At 37.5% G+C, this 20,683-nt stretch overlaps 1 protein-coding gene across 1 annotated transcript; it reads right to left on the bottom strand.

The window, feature by feature from the left end:
- Positions 1 to 4,889: 4,889 nt before the first annotated feature.
- On the bottom strand, positions 4,890 to 19,240 carry N6AMT1 (N-6 adenine-specific DNA methyltransferase 1). Its single transcript, XM_068545726.1, has 6 exons — positions 19,097 to 19,240; positions 17,025 to 17,111; positions 15,150 to 15,240; positions 11,352 to 11,435; positions 6,687 to 6,828; positions 4,890 to 5,598 (listed from the first exon to the last, which is right to left on the bottom strand). The coding sequence occupies exons 1-6, from the start codon at positions 19,228 to 19,230 to the stop codon at positions 5,492 to 5,494; spliced, it is 645 nt and encodes a 214-aa protein (XP_068401827.1). The 5' UTR covers positions 19,231 to 19,240; the 3' UTR covers positions 4,890 to 5,491.
- Positions 19,241 to 20,683: the final 1,443 nt, after the last annotated feature.

The following is a 20,683-nucleotide window of genomic DNA, read 5'->3' as shown; positions in this document are numbered from 1 at the left end:
CTACCTAGATAATCCAGGATAATCTTCCCATCTCAAAATCCTTAATCACTTCTGCCAAGTTCCTTTTGTTGTATAAAGTAACATTCACAGGGTTCTAGGGGTTAGAAAATAGATATCTTTGGGGGCCGTTATTCAGCCTACCACACATCCATATTAAGTACTATCTTTACCTCCTGAACATTGCAGAGAACTTAGAACACTTTCACCCTAATCAAAATGCCCTACCTAATTTTACGCAGCTGTTCAATGTTTGTTATTTCTGTTTTCAAACCAATCAAATCACACTATAATTACTAGTAGTATTTTATATAATGTTTGTTGGCATTTATGTACATCTTTTTGCATTTTATTTGCCATCAGTTATTTTTTCCATTTGAGACCCCTGGGATGTTTTTCCTTTTTCCTGAAATACGTTTGTAGAAGTTCCTTTACTGTAGATCTCTTATTGGTAAACGCCTTCATTTTTACCTGTAAATGTTACTTTTTAAAACCTCACTTGTAAGAGTTTTGCTGGGAACACAATAGGTGGACCACTACTCTCAACATTTTGAAGATCTTACTCCACTGGCTTCTGGCTTCCACTGTAGCTGCTTAAGAACTCTGTTGTGGTTTCAATTATAGTTCCTTTATAGCAGGGGTTGGCAAACATATTAAAGGAACAAAGAGTAAATATTTTGTGGTTTGTGGGCCATATGGTTTCAATGGTAACTTGCAGTTACTCAACTCTGCCACTGAAGCCCAAAGCAGCCACAGGCAATGCAGAAATGAACTGGAGTGGCTGTGTCCTAACATTTTACTTACAAACACAGTTTGTCAACATCTGCTTAATAGTGATGTGTACCTTCCTTCTCTCTGATTGCCTTTTAAGATCTCTTTGCCTTTGGTGTTTTGCAATATCACTACTATATGTCTAGGTGTGGATTCTCCTTTATCCATTTTTTGCTTCCAGGATTCATCTTCTTTTTAATTAATTAATTTATTCTTGGCTGTGTTGGGTCTTCGTTGCTGTGCACGGGCTTTCTCTAGTTATGGCGAGCAGGGGCTACTCTTTGTTGCGGTGCGTGGGCTTCTCATTGCGGTGGCTTCTCTTGTTGTGGAGCACGGGCTCTAGAATGCAGGCTTCAGTAGTTGTGGCGCACGGGCTCAGTAGTTGTGGCTTGCGGGCTCTAGAGCGCAGGCTCAGTAGTTGTGGGGCATGGGCTTAGTTGCTCCACGGCATGTGGGATCTTCCTGGACCAGGGCCTGAACCTGGGCCCAAACCCATGTCCCCTGCATTGGCAGGGGGATTCTTAACCACTGTGCCACCAGGGAAGGCCTATAGTTTTTATCATTTTGAAAAATTTTGGCTATCAGCTCTTTAAACACTTTTTTTCCAGCTCTCCTACTCTTTCTCTTCTCTTTCTGGGAATTTGACTGCATATATATTGTCCTCCCTTATATCGTCCCACAGATCACTGAGGTTTTGTTCCTATATTTTCAGTGTTTTCTGTTTTTAAATCTCCCTTTTTGTATTTGGATTGTGCTGTCACTGTTTTCTTATTCCCTGGTCTTTTCCTCTGCTAATCCCTTATAGTGATAATTTTACTTCATATATCATATTTTTGATCTTTAGAAGTTCTGCTTAGTTCTTTTTAAATATTTACTTCTCATTATACTCAAGTTTTTCTTTATATCTTTGTACTTATTCATAATATTTATAATAACTATCTTAAAGTCCTTGTTTAGTAGTTTATAATCTATCATTGTTGGGTCTGTTTCTACTGATTGATTTTCCCCTGATTATGGTCTATATTTTCCTGATTTCTTCACATTGTTGCAGGAAAGAATTCAAGAGTGAGCCATAGTAAAGTGAAAGGTTTATTCAGGGAGATAACACACTCCAAAGACAGAGTGTGGTCCATCTCAGAAGGTGAGAGAGGCCTCATCTTCTTAAAATGTCAGTTCAGGAAAAACATTAGCCATTACCTTTCCAAACAGTCTCTTTCTTACAGTCTTTTTGGGATTCTTGTTTTGCTAGACCTTTGCATTCTATCCTCCATAATCATTATTTTTCTTCATATTTTCTCTTTTTGTCTCTCAGAGCTACATTGTTTCTTTCAGTTCATTAATTATCTTGTTAGCTATCTTTTTTTACCTTCTCCATAGTGGCTTTTTAAAAATAATTTATTTATTTATTTTTGGCTGCATTGTGTCTTTGTCGCTGTGTGTGGGCTTTCTCTAGTTGCAGCGAGCGGGGGTTACTCTTCATTGCAGCGTATGGGCTTCTTATTGCGGTAGCTTCTCTTGTTGCAGAGCACAGGCTCTAGGCGCGCAGGCTTCAGTAGTTGCAGCATGTGGGCTTAGTTGCTCCGTGGCATGTGGGATCTTCCCGGACCAGGGCTTGAACCCATGTCCCCTGCATTGGCAGAGCAGATTCTTAACCACTGCACCACCAGGGAAGTCCCCATAGTGGCTTTTGATTTCAGGAATTCTATTTCTCATTTTTAAAAGTTGCCTTGAATTTCTTCTTTCCAAACAGTTATCTTCTTGTGTGTCTCCTTCGTGATTATGTTAGCTCTAAACATTTCAAACATTGTATATAACAATTCCAGTATCTGTATTCCTTGGGTGACAAATTCTGAGTTATTTTTTTCCCTCCTCTCTGATTGACTGTTTGCAGAACATGGGTATTTCCCTGTTAGCTTGCTAGGGTTGCCATGACAAAATAACACAGGATGAATGGCGTAAACAGCAGACATTTATTTCCTCACTCTTCGGGAGTCTAGAAGTCCAAGATCAAGGTAGCAGCAGGTTGTTTTCTCCTCAGACCTCTTTCCTTGGCTTGAAGTGGCCACCTTCTGTGTCCTCACATGGTCTTTCCTCTGTGTACAAGCATTCCTGATGTTTTTAAATCTCCTTTTCTTATAAGGACACCAGTCACACATGCACCCCAATGTCCATTGCAGCACTATTTACAATAGCCAGGTCATGGAAGCAACCTAAGTGCCCACTGACAGATGAATGGATAAAGAAGAAGTGGTACATATATACAATGGAATATTACTCAGCCATAAAAAGGAACAAAATTGGGTCTTTTGTAGAGACATGGATGGACCTAGAGACTGTCATATGAGTGAAGTCAGAAAGAGAAAAACAAATATCGTATATTAACACATATATGTGGAATCTAGAAAAATGGTACACATGAACCGGTTTGCAAGGCAGAAATAGAGACACAGATGTAGAGAACAAACATATGGACACCAAGGGGGAAAGGGGGGGTGGGGTGAATTGGGAGATTGGGATTGACGTACATACACTAATATGTATAAAACAGATAACTAATGAGAACCTGCTGTATAGCACAAAGAACTCCACTTCACTGTACTGTAGAAACTAACACAACATTGTGAAATAATTATACCCCAGTAAGAAAAATAACACCAGATTGGACTAGGGCCCACCCTAATGGCCTTTTTATTTAACTACCTCTCTTAAGGCCCTATCTCTAAATACAGTCATATTCTGAGGTAAGAGGGGATTAGGGCTTCAACACATGCATCTGGTGGTGGTGACAAGGGTGGGGTGGGGTGGGGGAGACACAATTCAGTCTGCAACAGCTATGTATGTGAAGTCCTTGGTGTTTTACATTGCATTTCTATGTTTAGTTTCCTATGTTGATAGAAGTCCTCTATACTAATTTAAAAGTATTTCAAACATTATTTGAAAAAGTATTCAAGACCTCATTCCCCAAAACTATGACTAAGAGCCCACAGTAAAATTCTAAGGTTAATTTTTTTTTTCTCCTGGGATACAAGAGGTTATTTACTATAAGACTTCATTCAGATGGCACTGTTTCTGGGAATGGAAATTTATTTACAGATATCAGATTTAAGTAAATACTAATTTTGACATTTTTGCTGCTGGAAGCAGCAGAAGCAAAGAAAAAGACAGCTTTTGGAGTCAGATCTGTGTTTGAAATGTTGCCATACTGTTTTCACTCTTTACTACTGTGTTTCTTTGAACAAATTATTTAACCTTTCTGAACATCGAAGGTGGATAATTCTATTCTTTCTGTGGATTGTCCAAAGGATTAAATGAGCATGCTATCTAAAGCAATAGTTCTAGAATTTGACAGGGTGCCTTAAAGAATGTTGAGAAGTACATTACAGGTTTTAGGTCTGGTCAGCAGAGTATTCCATGGGTTTATGGTGGGGTTTAGGAATGTATAATTTTGAACTTCCTCAGGTGATTCTGAATGTAGCCAAATTAAAAATAAATTATAGATTCCTCTCACTCTTGTCCCACACAGTCCTGCTAATTGATTTTGATAAATACAGTTGACCCTTGAACAACACGGGGGTTAGGGCGCTGACCCCCCTCACAGTCAAAAATCCACATATAACTCTACAGTCAGCCCTCCACGGCATCCGCGGATTCAACCAACCACTGATGTGAACTACTGTAGTATGTCTTTATTGAAAAAGATCTGTGTATAAGTGGACCCGTACAGTTCAAACCCATGGTGTTCAAGGGTCAACTATGTATTTTAAATGGTGGGGAAGTTACAGAAGAGGTTCCTAAATTTAGTAAAGGTAATTTGACATTTCTTGAAAGATACATGTGGGCTCTTAAAAATGTGATTAATTTGAGTGCTGGGTTTATTTACATACAACTCTCCCGGACCTAAGAAAAAAATGAAAGCAGTCTGCAATATATATGCAAGAAGAAAACAGAAATATATGATTGATAGAGGATAAAAAGTAGGAAAAACGTGACCAAGGAGAAGAATGGAGGCAGAAGCCATTCTAAATAATAGAAAGAGAATGGAGACAGTAAGTAAACTTAAAACATTTTAAATAAAAGATTGTGTTTAATTACAGAATACACTATCATTGTACAAATGCCAACACAAAAGAATGAAAGTTCCTCTATTCCCACCTGTTATTTACCTTTTGAGAATTTCTTATATACACATACACACAAACTTTTGTTGTTAGCTTTTCAAAAATATACATATAGGTTAGTACTATTCTGCAACTTGATTTTTTTCACTACTCAATAGTACATCATGAACCCCTTCTGGTTCAGTATATACAGAACTGACTTATGTTTAATGGCTGGATATGTCACTCATGTTCAGAAACATGAAATATAATGTAATTTATTTTACCAATCCCTTTGCTGATGGACATTTAGGTTAACTTCATTGTTTTGCCATTACAAGTAATGCTGAAATGAACATCCTCTTCATATACAAATATAATTTTTTATTATATATTCTCCACATATAATATATATAATATATAAAATTCAAATTATACATATATTATATATATTTACTTGCATTTGTGCAAATATTTCTGTAGGCCTGATTCCTGGGTAAAAGGAAATGCTTTACTCTCCTCCTTTTTCTATATGACAAATTTCTGACTTCACTTGTTAACTAAGAAATGACTTCTGTTTCAAAATATGCCAAATGCATGCAGCTTTCAGTAGCACACACTGTAGATTAGGACTTGGTGAACTTGAGGACTGAAAGGATTTCTTGGCCTGCTTGCCTGGAAAGTGCAGTGGTCCCTTGTAGACCTTTTGTCTTCATTATTTTCAATATTTCTTCTAAAACGAAAATTAAAACAAAAGGTAAAATCCAATTAAATCATATGGTGAAGTACATATTATCAACTAAACAGTTTAATAAGATGATAAACACAGACTATTTTACAAATTCTATTTATCTAAGAAAATAGCATATACTATGTAATTTCTATTGAAGTGAACTTGGACTTTAGAAAGATGAGAGCACCTTGGATTTTCAGGGTGTTGCTGAGAATTCTAAACAGACTGAATAACTGCTTTGCAGTGGTAGCCTACTCTGGACTCAACAGATACGTTAGTTATACTTGCTATTACAGTAAATGATTCATTTTTTAGTTGCTTGGCTCTAATCTCTGCCCTATATCCTCCCTTTTGGATGAAAAAAGCCAACGAGAGTGTGTGCAAATCATATACTGACATTGAAAAGTGGTAGTAAATGAAGTAGCTTATTTCTTTCAATAGTACTGAAAAAAGCAAGACCTTCCCTTTCCAAATAAGTAACACTAAAAAGATGAAACCAAGAAACTGGAGTTACAAAAAACAAAAAACCCCCTCAAAACCAAACAAACCGAAAACCCTAGTAATTATGATGTGATTTGAGGGACTGAGAATGTAACATATAAGATAATAATCAATCCTGAGATGTACAGAAAAGAGAAGAAATATTATGGTCGATTTAGTTAACCAAGTAATCTGAAAACCAAGATATAAAAATTGTATCAGGAGATACCTTTCATGATAAAACTTCAGATGAACTAAAGAGTATGCAGCAGAACTGTCAAAGACATAAAGACTAGAATACAGAGAGAAAATGCGCAGGGTGAATTGAGGGTGAGGTGTTGTAAGAAGAAATTATAGATTCTGTATTTGAATATTAGTGGATAAATTAGGGAAAAAACTCTCCCTCGCTCCAAAAAAGACAATACTCTTTAAAATCAGAAAAATCTACCTCTAAAAAATCTCTCTCCTCTTTCAACATGAATGTTATGTCTGTATTATTTGTTGTCAGTGACTACATTCATTAACATTCTGGGTTACTACCGTCTTTGACATAGTTAGCCTTGATTTCAGCAAAGTAAATGGTTAAAAGATAAACTGGTCTGTATTACCTGGATTGTTTTCTTTAATGGTGACTAAATAGAAAAATCCTCTTGGTGAAAGGAGCTCTGGAGCCAGTGGAAACAATCTGTCCATGACTTCACGACCCTTTCTGCCACCAGCCCAAGCTGCCTCTATCCCGTGACTCCTTACCTGTGACCAATTAGAAAGATTGTTCTGTTTTGACTTAAGTTACATTAAAAAAACTGAATCTTTTTGACAAGTAACGTTCACCAAGCGGGTATACACTTTTTATTTTACTGCTGATGAGGAGGCAGCAGTAACGCTGAATCTGAGCCCCACCTTTTCCTAGCATGTGTGACCTTGCATAAGCCTGTAATCTTTTTTTTCGCCCTTGGGATAAGATCTTTGTGTGATTAGCAACATAAAGCTAAAGGTCCTAAATATCTGTTACCATTTCACATTTAATTACGGCAGCTGGCACTACAGGAGAAAATTCCCTCACAGAACCCTTCATGTCTCCAAATCTTATACAGATAAGTCTGTAATCTTGATGAATTAGTTTCCTCTCTTACCTGTAAAATTAGAAAAACAACAGGTTTATCTGTAAAATTAGGAAAATGATAAAAAATTATTTTTGTCCTTTAGGAATAAATGAGGAAGTATATTTAAAGTGTGAGAACAGTGCTCTGAGCATAATAATGTGGTTTAATAATAGTTGATACTATTAATACAATGTTTAAATTCTTATACTTAATACAGAACAATTAGGAAGAAACTAAAAGGGAGAAATTGTATTATAAGAGATCTACTTTGCAGAAACAAAGTTTCAAAATGTCCCACTGTATCTGGCTCTCTTCTAGATTACTGAGAGTACTACAGTCCCTTTTTGGGAACCCATTTATTACATAAAAGTACATTGAAGCATTTTTTCCTATAATGATCTAATTACAGTATAGAAACAAAACCCATGAGTTTATATAGTATTAAAAATCTTTAGATCCTTAACACTGTATATGTTTCTAAAACTTAAGAATTCATCGAGAGATGAATGGATAAAGATGTGGCACATAAATACAATGGAATATTACTCAGCCATAAAAAGAAATGAAATTGAGTTACTTGTATTGAGGGGGATGGACCTAGTCTGTCATACAGAGTAAAGTAAGTCAGAAAGAGAAAAACAAATACCGTATGCTAACACATATATATGGAATCTAAAAAAAAAAAAAAAAAAAAAAAAAATGGTCATGAAGAACCTAGGGGCAAGACAGGAATAAAGATGCAGACCTACTCGAGAATGGACTTGAGGACACGGGGAGGGGGAAGGGTAAGCTGGGACAAAGTGAGAGCGTGGTATGGACTTATATACACTACCAAACGTAAACGAGATAGCTAGTGGGAAGCAACCGCATAGCACAGGGAGATCAGCTCGGTGATTTGTGACCACCTAGAGGGGTTGGATAGGGAAGGTGGGAGGGAGACGCAAGAGGGAAGAGATATGGGGATATATGTATACATATAGCTGATTCACTTCGTTATACAGCAGAAACTAACACACCATTGTAAAGCAATTATACTCCAATAAAAACGTTACAAAAAAAAAAAGAATATCTTGATGAAATCACTCAAAAACGACTTAAACTCTAATACAATGATTTTCTTCCTAATCCCTTTAATGGTTTTTGTCCACGTTTTAGTTTAAATTATTTACATACAATTATACATTCTGCTTTTATTCATTTATCATGGCATATATTTCCCCATTAAAAATAATTTCTTGGGCATTCCCTGGCGGTCCAATGGTTAGGGATCCACACTTCCGCTGCAGGGGGCATAGGTTTGATCCCTGGTTGGGGAACTAAGGTCCCGCAAGCCACATGGCGTGGCCGTAAAAAAGAATTTCTTTATACCTATAACCATATACATGTAAAATTAAGAGAAATATGTTCATATACCTGCTTTAAAAAAAATACTGTACTTTTCCCTTTTCCTGTTTTGCTTGTCTGCTACCCTCCCATCTTACATACACACACACGTTTTTCTTTTTTGTCCATGTTTTACGAAAAAAGGATTATATCTACATTCTTACCTGTATCTTGCTTTTCTCAACAGTACCATATGGAAATCTCTTCATGTGATCAGGTATAGTTCAATTTCCTTTTTAATGGCTGCATAATATTTTATTGTGGAAAAGTATCATTTCTTATTTAGCTATTGATGGGCATTCAGCATGTCCATTTGCTTAATTTTTTTTGTATCTAATTTAATTTATTCTATTTATCATAAGCTCCTCAATATAATTTCCCACATAGTTAATCATACTAGGGAATTTATCAGTTCCTCTGCTTTTTTTGTCATGACTTTCCTCCTGGAGACTTCCCTTTTCTAACATTCCAAGAATTCCCTTTTTCTGGGGCCCATATCTTCCCGTTTCTTGGCTTACTCCCTTATTTTGGTGGAGCCCATTCTCTGGATGTTTCATAGGGTAAAGTTATCTGTGGAAAGAGTGCATGGTGATGACAGCTTTTGCCAAGCCTGTCCCTTGTCATTTCTGTTTCAGTGTGGACTAGGAGCCCTCTGTGCTGGACCCTGTTTACATGTCCCCCCCCGCCCCGCCCAGGGATGCTCAGCCAGGTTTGTCTGCTTGCACTAGAGACGGCCCTCCAGGAGGATCTCCTGGCAACAACCACATTCTTACAGGCCACAGAGGGGAAGTTTTCATCTCTGGAAGGAGTCACATTTGGTGGTCTGCTGACTGCCTACTACCTGGGCTTTGCTGTGCCTGCTCCTGATACTTTATAAGTCACAGGTACAAACCAACAGTACCTAACCTCATGTTGAGGGATGTAATAGTAAGTATAGCCACAACTTTTTATATGTACAAACTCCTACTATTTGTATGTCCCCTGGATCTAACCTCTAAGTCTCTTAACTTTTACCTTCATTGTTTCCTTCTTTTTCTCTTCATGCTCAATGCACTGAAATATTTTCATTTGGTTTCCATACCACTGATTCAGGTCTTGACAGAGACTACATTCTCCTTAAATTCATTTCCTAATGTTTTACATAGTGAAGCATGTTTTCAGGCTCCAGAAAATCTTTGTTGTGCTGTATTTAACCCTGCTCTCCAGCTAATTGCTCAGCTAATGGAAATTATGACACTATCTCTCTCTGTTGGAAGTCTGACAAAGCCCGTCATTGCCCACACTGAATTACCTACATAATTACACACACAGCTTAGGAGTAGGAATGTGGGAGAAAGGAAGCCCATTCATCTCACCATGTTCCCAGAATCTCCTCCTCATTCACTAGTCCTCCCAGTAGTCTGCAGACCTGATAAACCATGATTTACTTAACTGTCTCTCTTCTGTTACATATATAGGTTCATTTTACTTGTCATCATAAATAAAGGTGCACTAAACATATTTTTGTAAATTACAATTTATATTCTACTGTTAATCATTTTCCTAAATTAGATCTCAAAGACTGAGATTATTGGACTAAAACATTTTTGTCACGCTTGATATTTATTTCCACAGTGCTTTTCTAAAGAGTTTTATTAAGCTGCAGGGACTTCCCTGGTGGTGCAGTGGTTAAGAATCCTCCTGCCAATGCAGGGGAGACGGGTTCAATCCCTAGTCCAGGAAGTTCCCACATGCAGAGGAGCAACTAAGCCTGTGCACCTCAACTACTGAGCCTGTGCTCTAGAGCCTGTGAGCCACAACTACTGAGCCCACGCGCCACAACTACTGAGCCCACGCGCCACAACTACTGAAGCCCACGTGCCTTGAGCCCATGCTCTGCAACGAGAAGCCACCGCAGTGAGAAGCCTGCGCACTGCAACGAAGAGTAGCCCCCCTCTAGTAGCTCGCCATAACTAGAGAAAGCCCGCGCGCAGCAACGAAGACCCAACGCAGCCAAAAATAAATAAATAAATAAATTTATTAAAAAAAAAGTTTTATTAAGCTGCATTTACCTCAACGGCTGTTCACCTTATGACAATGACTTTCCTTCTCACATGAGTTCATATGTCAGGGGACCAAGAACTTCTCAGTAGTCACAGCAGCAATATAGACCCTTCCCATCTTGGTAAAGGCGAATGTAATATTTATCAGTCTTGCCAGAGAGTGATCATCAAAGAATAAAATAGGTACAATAATTCAGAGGAAAGCTAGCTAGTCCATCACTAAACTTTTGTCTGCTTTGACCATCCCTGCTTTAAACTGGGAAATGGTTACTGTGGTCTGCCTCTTCATCACTGGAAATGCTACAGCGATGCGTGTCAGGGTTACAGCTTTTTCCTACCTGAGATGAGGACTGCTTTCCCCCACCCCCACTTCCTGACACCTGTGAAAGGACGAAAGCTGAGACTTTCAGAAATAATTCCTATGTGAATTTAAGGTGATTAAAAATATTTTTTTTTGCAAATTTGTTATTCATGATAAAGGTACACACAGATACATGAATTTAAACACCATGGCTTGATTTGGATGGGATTTTAAAGAATAGATATGGACCACGGTTTGTATTTCCATTAGTTTCAGGTTCCTTTCTTATGTCTACCAATAGTATCCAATAATTGACAATTATGAGTAAAATGAGAGCAGCCTGTGTTATTAGCAGCTGATTGATGTCATATGATGAAGTATGTTTGACTTTTAGATAGAAAAAAGCTGAAAACATTAGTAATTAAATTTTGTTATATATCTTACCTCTTCAGGTGGAGTCACTACATAGGGAGGATTAAACACCAGAAGATCAACTTTTTCCTTCAATCTTGGTAGCAAGCCTTTGACCTAAAAAATGTTCAAAATAGTCAGAATTTTAAGCTGGACCCAGAAATAGTAAATAAGTAGGTGGATAGAGAGATATCCACCTAATCAATCTTTAAATATACTCTCTCATGTTTTTAGAAAAAATGTGTTAGAGAGCCAAATTTAAGACAGAAATGGAGATAAATATCATTACACTTTCATTCAGATAAAGATTATATGCATTCACCTAAAAATAAGGAAAATAAACTATTTATCAGAATGACCCTCTGGCTCTTCAGTAGCTCACACGTTTACATTCTGCGCTCACTTTTAGAAGATAACATAAGATGGAGGCAAGCTCTCATATATTCTACATAGATTTGTGCACAACTTTAAAGTTATAGCTGCTAACTTAAACATTTATTTTCTATAACCAAGGGAAATGTTTTACAAGATGACAGAAAACGTATATGAATGACAAAAATATCAGAAGACAGAGTTTTATTTTTCTTTCTACTTCTTTAATTACTTGTATATGTACTGGCTAAAACAATTAGATATCAAAGAAACAAAGGACTAAAAGTAGTGGGAAGAGACCTGAAAACATCAGTTGTTTGGCATTTTATAAATATTTGAACTGATACAACTTTCTATAGAATAAGAAAAATGTCTTTTTAAAGAAAGTATATTTAGGGCAAAATGCCATTTAAAGCATCCCTCTGATTGAATTAAATAACTAAGTATTTAAAAAATTATGTCTGATGATGTCATCCTATACCTTCACAGGCACAGTAAAGTAAAAATGCTGTATCTGGATGAGTTCTCACCCCTAAAGCCATTTCCTTCAATTATTACTTCACGCTGACTCTCACTCATGAATTCCAACCCTGTTATTCTTCAAAGGTAACTTCTTTCTCTACTCATTTAAAAAGAGAACAGATGACTATTTTGCGGAACATAATTCAGGTGTATCTTCTGCAAGTAGAAAGGCGACTAGCTAATCTGCTGTTCTTTCTAGTAATAACATTGGTGAGGAAGTACGTTTGAAATAACCAAAAGCTTTGTTTTCAATTCCATAAAGAAATTAAGTTTCCCAATTGTAAAAAGAATTCAAAAATGTAATTTTCCAGAAATGCTGAGTAAGGAAATTAGAAAAGAATTTGCTGTGTAATTATTTATGATGGCCCTGAGGTACTATATACTAATAATCATTTCAGTACTGGACTTCAAATAAAGGAACAAATTGACACTAAAAAAGTAGAAAATTACGGAGTTAAAAAGGAAATGGATTTAAATGAGAAGTCACTGTGGACTGGATATAAAGTCTAATTACAGGCAACCCTCACTCATCCATATCTACCTTTTGAATAGTCTCACAGCACTAGAATAAACCCAAGAATTAAGAAGTAGGCAAAAAAGGCCTCTGACAGCCAAGTTTTAAATCCATACAGCAAAAGGTACTTTGTGTGAGAAGCACTTATTCAGAATCCCTTAACTGTTAGTTTAAATACAAGTCTAACTAAATTAATTGTTTGCTATTCTAGCACAAAGCACATGAAAAGAGACAGGAGAGTGCTATCAATGGGTAGCAGTGAAACATAACAACATAAAGCAACTGAAAAGACAGACAAAGAGGAGAGAAAACAAAATCTCAAAATCACTGCAGGCTACAGCTACTTAATGTAAAGGCAGAAACACCTGAATAAACCTTAGTCATTATCACGTATAGTACAGAATAATAACTGATACTCATGTTAATGACCCTGAATCACTAAAAGGTAAAATCATGTTCATTTTGTTTTAAGAATGTAAGGAAATGCATAAGACATATTTGAAAAAGATTTTCTTCTAAAACTAAAAAAGAAATACAATGAAAGTACTACTTTGTGAACAAACTCAGTTATCCAAAACAATGATTTTCTTTTATATGATAGCTGTGACACTCTACGTCCAGTGTTCTGAATACAAGCAAATGTAAAGAGTTTTGTAAACTGATCACAATACCTATGCTCATACCTATCTCTTCCTACCTTCTTTGCCACAAGTCAACACTCCGCATCATGGTCAGCTTTCATTACTGAAAGAATGGATTCTGACAGCTTTAGAACTGACTACCACCAGTCATGTCATAAAACAGCTGTGAGACCTCTCGACTTTGATTCAGAAGATGTGGGCTTAAATTCTGGATTTATCACTTTATTAGTTATGTGACTTTCAAAAGTGTCCCTTACCTCTGTTAACAAAAATAGATATTCTGAATTTCTTGTATCTCTAAAGTTTTATTGTTCTATCAAAAAAAAAATATAATACTAATTATGGACACATTAAAGAAACAACTTTAAAAATTTAGGGACTTCCCTGGTGGCGCAGTGGTTAAGAACCCGCCTGCCAATGCAGGGGAAATGGGTTTGATCCCTGGGTCCAGGAGGATCGCACATGCCACGGAGCAACTAAGCCCGTGTGCCACAACTACTGAGACCCGCGCGCTCTAGGGCCCGTGTGCTGCAACTACTGAAGCTCGCACACCTAGAGCCCATGCTCTGCAACAAGAGAAGCCACTGCAATGAGAAGCCTGTGCACCACAACGAAGAGTAGCCCCCGCTCGCCGCAACTATAGAGAAAGTCCACGCGCAGCAACAAAGACCCAACGTAGCCAAAAATAAATAAATAAAAATATAAATAAAATAAAAATTTAAAGAGTAAAATCACCACACTGATTGAGTACCTTTCTTGATAGTCTAATTTTTAATGGCAGTAACAACTTCTAGTGATATATATAGAATTTCTTAGATCTTTGGCTTAATTCCTTCTAAGCTGCAAAATCATTTGTGAGTTTAAAAAAGAGAAAAGCTCGATACCCTTATCAGTACAAGAATAATACAGGTCAAGAAGCATGGAAAGCATTTTATATTTCTTATGCCCACCTGGTACATACTATTATGATTTTTGCTTATAAAAAGGCATTCACATTTATAACTGAAAAAAAGTTCAGAGTCATCCAAATCTTACTAATATAATGTAAAATGTTTTAAAAACTGGAACTGTAAAACGTACGATGTGTAACTTAAAATGATCGTTCTGTAGTTGTCATCTGTTGTTTTGACCTGCCCAGGACCCATTCTGCCTTTCATCTGATTACATGTCCTTGACTTTCACTGGGGAAACTGTACCTCCTCTCATTCTCAATCCAGGTGGCTTGGATTATCCCAGCCGAGCTGCCGGAGTGGGACTATGAATCAGGCTCAAGCCAATCATGTGCATATTCCAATCCCCCTTGAGAGACAGGCATATGACTAAAGCTGATATAACAAATGGTACTCATTCTGGGGCTTCTGCTAGAGTAACTGAATAGAAAGTGTTTCTTTCCCTGTGAAGTTGCTGAGAAACAAGATACAGACATGCAAGCATCTTGTTACCGTGAAGGGAACGACTGCTGAGGAATACAGCCACTAGAGAGAAGTTTAGAGCTAAGAAAAAGATGCCTGTAACATCATTTGAGTTCCTGAAACCGTTCACTCTTTTTATCAAAGCCAGTTTGAGCATTCTTCTGACTGAAAGATACCTGATCTATACAGGCCAAGAGAAAGTTCCTTTGAATTGTGGAAAAGATGGATTATATCAGTCAAGAATTTACTTTGTTCAGCGGGTTAAAAGTTAATTAATGACTCAAGTTTCTTTGACCTAAATCACCTTGACCTTAACTTACTTGAAAAGAAAACTAATTATTACAGTACTGGACAAGAACTGACAGCTTACCAAATCCGTAATTACTGGTTGAATGTGGACTTTGTTACAGCGTGCTGTCTCCAGGGTACATGCTGCCGCCTCAGGGTTGACATCAGTGCACCTATAAACAGAAAAGAAACCAACCACATCCTGTGTCTACCGACAAAAATTCAAGGAATGTTCTACTCCTTTTACGTAAAGTAGATCTATAAAAAAATTGGAATGCTTTAATAATGGTGAATAAAAAAAAGAACTCAGATTTGTTATATTGACGAGAAAGATGGTTATATTGATATAATGTCCAAGAGTAGAAGAATACACTTACATGCACACATATCTGAAGGAATTTATTAAATTATGAATCCAGTAGAAGAATACTATGTAGCTACCAAAAATGAAATTTAAAAGGAAAATGCTCATCATACAATATTAAATGAAAAACATAGGAAATGAAAAAAAAAAATAGAGGAAACACAGTTGGACCATGTGTGGTAAAATTTATAGGTGATTTAAAAAAAAAAATTATTTATTTGGTTGCGCCTGGTCTTAGTTGAGGCAGGTGGGTTCCTTAGGTGTGGCATGCAAACTCTTAGTTGCGGCATGCAGGTGGGATCTAGTTCCCTGACCAGGGATCGAACACAGGCTCCCTGCACTGGGAGCGTGGGGTCTTAAACACTGCACCACCAAGGTGATTTTTATTTTCTTCTTTATATTTTCTATATTCTCAAATCTTCTAAAGAGAAATTTTATTAACTTCTAATTTTTTCTGATAATCAACTTATTTATCTAAAAAAGGATTCATTTTTTTATTCCAATAATTTAATAGAAAATTAAAATAATAAATAATATGAAAAAAATGGAGAAGATGCTGAGCTGGTGCAGGCCCAGGCCCGCCTAGTACAAAGTTAAGGAGGTAGGGAGGAAGGTGGGGAAGCAGGAGGGAGGCAAGCTGGCCTGCACAATGGTGAGGAGGCGGCTCAGAATGTGGTGGGTGTTATTAAGGGCTGGCTCGACACTTTGGTGTGTACAATGTACTCAAAAAAGACAAACGGAATTCTAAACCCTTCTAAACCAGCTGGTGAGGGAAGAGGGCAGGACAAGGATGGGGATGAGGGAACCAATGTAGGCCTTCTCAAGGCCTCTGAGGGGAGGGGCTGGAATGTACTGTGTGGTTAGCAATGAGGTGGGAATGGATGGAAAAGGGCCAAAGTGAACTGTACCATGCAATGAAGGGATGGAAGAAAGACCCACGACTTGGCCAGCAAAGCCGGGGCAAAGGTCTGGGAAGGGGAGGAAGAGAGAGAGGGACTGGGTCCCAGTAGCCTGGGTGCAGTGGTTAAGAATCCACCTGCCAACGCAGGGGACACGGGTTCGACCCCTGGTCCGGGAAGATCCCACGTGCCGCATAGCAACTAAGCCCATACGCCACAACTACTGAGCCTGCTCTCTAGAGCCCGCAAGCCACAACTACTGAGCCTGCAGGCCACAACTACTGAAGCCCGCACGCCTAGAGCCTGTGCTCTGCAACAAGAGAAGCCGCTGCAATGAGAAGCCCATGCACCGCGATGAAGAGTAGCCCCCGCTCGCCGCAACTAGAGAAAGCTCACGCGCAGCAATGAAGACCCAACGCAGCCAAAAATAAATAAATTAATTTAAAAAAAAAAGATTCAAATTTAGAGATGACCTAAAATTATTATGCTTCTTGTATAATTATGCAGTATGATGGAATGGTTTTGAACACGCAATTATAACTTTTAGGGAAGCATAATTTGCATCTGAGTACTTACTACGCTTAAATAGACACTATCAGATACATATTATTTACTTACAAAAATGATTTCATTCAAGCAGTTATATCCATAGTGAAACTCTTAGACCAAGATGTGGATGAATTTGTATACTTACATGTACAAAGCTTGAGGACCTATCATAGAGGCTAGGAATGCAGATACCACTCCAGACCCTGACCCTACTTCAAGGCATATTTCCACTCTAAAAAAACAAAATAAAACAAGTATTAGTAGTGGTATTAAAATACACATCTCGGAAAATAACTCATGCTACTTTTATGTCTATTTCTCCAGCATCATCCCTCACCTACAAATATATGGAAATTTAAAAGAAATTTATAAATAAGCTGATTTCCGACAACCACTTTGTGCTTGTTTAATACTGCATAGTTCAAAACTGTTTTGGGGTATGTAATTTATTTTAAGTCTGTAAAATAGTAATGTAACAGGTAGCTTTCAATTAATTTCCATAAAACATTACATAAACCATGGAATGTTAATTTAGGGTTGGAAATATTAATATGGAAGACATCAGCCCTTCCCACAAGGAGCTTCTAGTTTGGTATTTCCTAAAATGGTAGGATATTATTACAATATTTATTTATGAAAAACATTTTCTCTGTCACTTTGAAGTAATTCATAAGTCCATCAGCATATCCCAGGGAAAGAAAAGTTCCCCCATTCTACTGATAATAGATTTAGAGCAGCAGAGAAATTCCATATTCGTACAGCTCTACACTGAATTGGGAAAATATCTGAGTATCTGATCTTAGAATATTAATAATACTCTTAAGAATGCTATTGAATATAATAAATTCTTGATTCTACTGTATTTGTCCTTCCCTATAATCATATACATACATCAAAGGCACGAATTATCCCCATTACAGAAATAGGTTTGATGGGATTTAGGGGCCTCTCTAGCACCTAACTTTCCAAACAACTATTCAAAAACAACAAACTCCAGCGGTTTCTCACTTTTGGAACCATTCTACACATCTGACAAGCCTTTACTGTGCTGTAGGAAGGTCTGTTGAATCTTACCAGGAGGCTTCTACTTGAAAATAACTATTGTGGCCTCATAAATAATTAAAACTCCTAGACCAGAAATACCCAAGACTTTAAAACAAAATCAGTTCCTTTTACAGCACACTTTGCAAGGCACTTTGTGCTTGTAAATCTTTCTGTGGTACCTTGATAATAAAAGACAAGTTATAAAACAGTACTGTTCCATTCTATATTCCAGTAAATCCAAAAGTTCCACCATTCACAATGAAAAACTAGTTTAATAATAGTTGGGGCATTTTACACATGGAAAAATCTGACCAAGAGGGATAAATAAACACAATATGGATCTTTGAAGCCTGACAACTCTTTGTTTCATCCTGAGAAAACCCATTTCAACTCTTGATCTTTACATAAATCTAATTATCCAAATTTCCTTCATTTAAAAAATGACAATGTAAGTATTCACTCTTTTTATATTATTAATTTAAAACTTATATGAGCACTTCAACAAATCAATTTTAATACTTATTAGGAGCTAGGGTATATTCTATAGGCAGCTAGCTGCATGTAACTTTAAAATTTTTACAGTTAAATGAAAAATTCAGTACTAGTCACATCTCAAGTGCTCAGTAGTCACATGGGGCTAATGGCTGTTGCTAGGTAGCTGAGTATGCTATTCAGTGGGTTCAAATACACTCCCCTACGCCAATATTTTACAACCTCATTTCCTTTTTGTGCTCTTCCACTGCTAGAGGATGCTTTTATGTACTGAGTAAATTAATGCCATGCGACACTGATATTTACTAAAAGTTGTAATATTAAGACGCAGCGTTTTCAGAATGTTTTGCTTTTGAACGTGTTATAATATCGCTACTCTCAGGGGCATAGGGTCTTCAGTTAACAGCTGATAGGAAAAGATACAGCCCGGCGTGGTGAGGAAGCATGGAGCCCCTGAAACCAAAACACCACCTTGGCAACTGCGGACAGATCCCCGCTACACTGACTACGTGTATCCACGGAAAAATCCTCAGTTACGGTGTTCTGGTGTCAACTGTCGCCAAGTGGACCGACACCGCCTCCTCTCGGAGACAGTGGCGACAGTCCTTGCCTTGATCGTCCGCCGCCGCCTCTCCAGGACTCCCGAGCCCTCTCCCGCGGGGACCCTCGCCCTCCTCGCACCCCGTGAGTTCGGCTGCCGCCGCCTCGAGCGCGTCCAGCAGCAGGAATGTGTCCTCCGCGGGCTCGTACACGTCGCTGAAGGCGCCACGGCCCACATGCCTGTGCAATGGCGTGGGGAGGCAAGGCGCCGCCATCTTTCGCTCCTCCGGTCCACGCTTATGCGCAATGCGCATGCGTGCGTGCAAGGGCGCAGGCCCAGCAGTGGGGGCGGAGCACCGGGGGGCGGAGAGTCGCCTCGCTTACAGGTAGTCAGCAGATGCGCTTGGAATTTCTAATTAGACGGTTATATAATCTGCAACTACTAACATTTGCTTTCTTCTTTAGAGTATTAAATTTTCTTTTATTTTATGGACTAGCACCGGATAGAGGCAGCCTTATTGTTTTTGATTAAGGGGAATGTTTTCTCTCTCTATTCTACACTTAGAAGTTTTCTTCTATTCCTAGTTGGCAAAGATTTGAAAAAATACATAATGTAATGGTTACTAAATTTAATCTTTTTTTTCTTTTACATCCATTGAACTTTCAGCGTTGAGCCTTAAGATTAAGATTTTTTTTCCTTATTTCATTTTTTAGTAGTGCAATATAGTACAAAAATTGCCTTCCTTATGTTGAATCATGAATGCTCTCTTTGTACAAACCTCACTCAAGCAAAACGATGCATTTTTCTTTTATTTAATACACTGTTGAATTTGAAATGCTAATGATCTAGCTCTGTTTTGTATCAGGGTTATGCTTCCTTAGGACATCGTTTCTGGAGCATTTGGTAGAACTACCCATAAAACTGATTGGGCTTGGTGCTTTTAGTGGGTGGTTCTCTGGTGTTTGGGGGAATCTTCTGTAGGTTATTAGACTATTCAGGTATTTGCATTCTTTTTGAGTCAGTTTTTGAAATTTCTTTCTCACTAAAACATTTAAATTTGAGAAATAAAAATACAAAGTACTTGGATAACATTTTTAAAAACCTTGAATATCCACCACCCAGAATTGACAATTGGTGGTAGTTTCTCATGTTTCCTTAAAATAGTTTTAAAATATAAGAACTAAAATATTACAAGTGAAGTGGATGTTCTTTCTGTACTCACCTTCAGTTCCATTTTGTAATCCTCAATCCAAAATAACTTCTTTCTTGGATTTAGGATCCGTCTAACCCATGTTTTCATGCTTTTATTCGTACATTCATAGACAACATCTGGTTTATGTATTTTCATATTTGTGTAACTGGTGATAGGTTGGAAATATTGTTCTTCAAATTTCCTTTTCACTCAACATTATCTGAGATTTGTGTCTTGGTATATAAAGTTAATTTACTCCTCTTAATTGCCACATAGTTTTTTTGAAATTATAAAACAATTGCTATCTGGCATGGATAAATATCAATTGGTAAACATTTAGTTTTTTCCAGGTTTTCACTGTTATGAACGACACTGTAATCAACTTTCTTAAACATGGCTTTTCCCTGGTCTTTTACAGACATTTCCTGGCATTCAACCCAGAGTGGATCAGCAGGGTTGTAATGTGTACACATTTTAAAATTTACTTGACATTTTCAATTTTCCAAATTTCTCCCCAAGCTAATTATACTTATTT

Source organism: Eschrichtius robustus, chromosome 6 (genome assembly GCF_028021215.1).
Source record: "Eschrichtius robustus isolate mEscRob2 chromosome 6, mEscRob2.pri, whole genome shotgun sequence".
NCBI classification, from domain to species: Eukaryota; Metazoa; Chordata; class Mammalia; order Artiodactyla; family Eschrichtiidae; genus Eschrichtius; species Eschrichtius robustus.
Note: the sequence above shows the minus strand (reverse complement) of the source record. Positions and strands in the feature narration are given on the sequence as shown.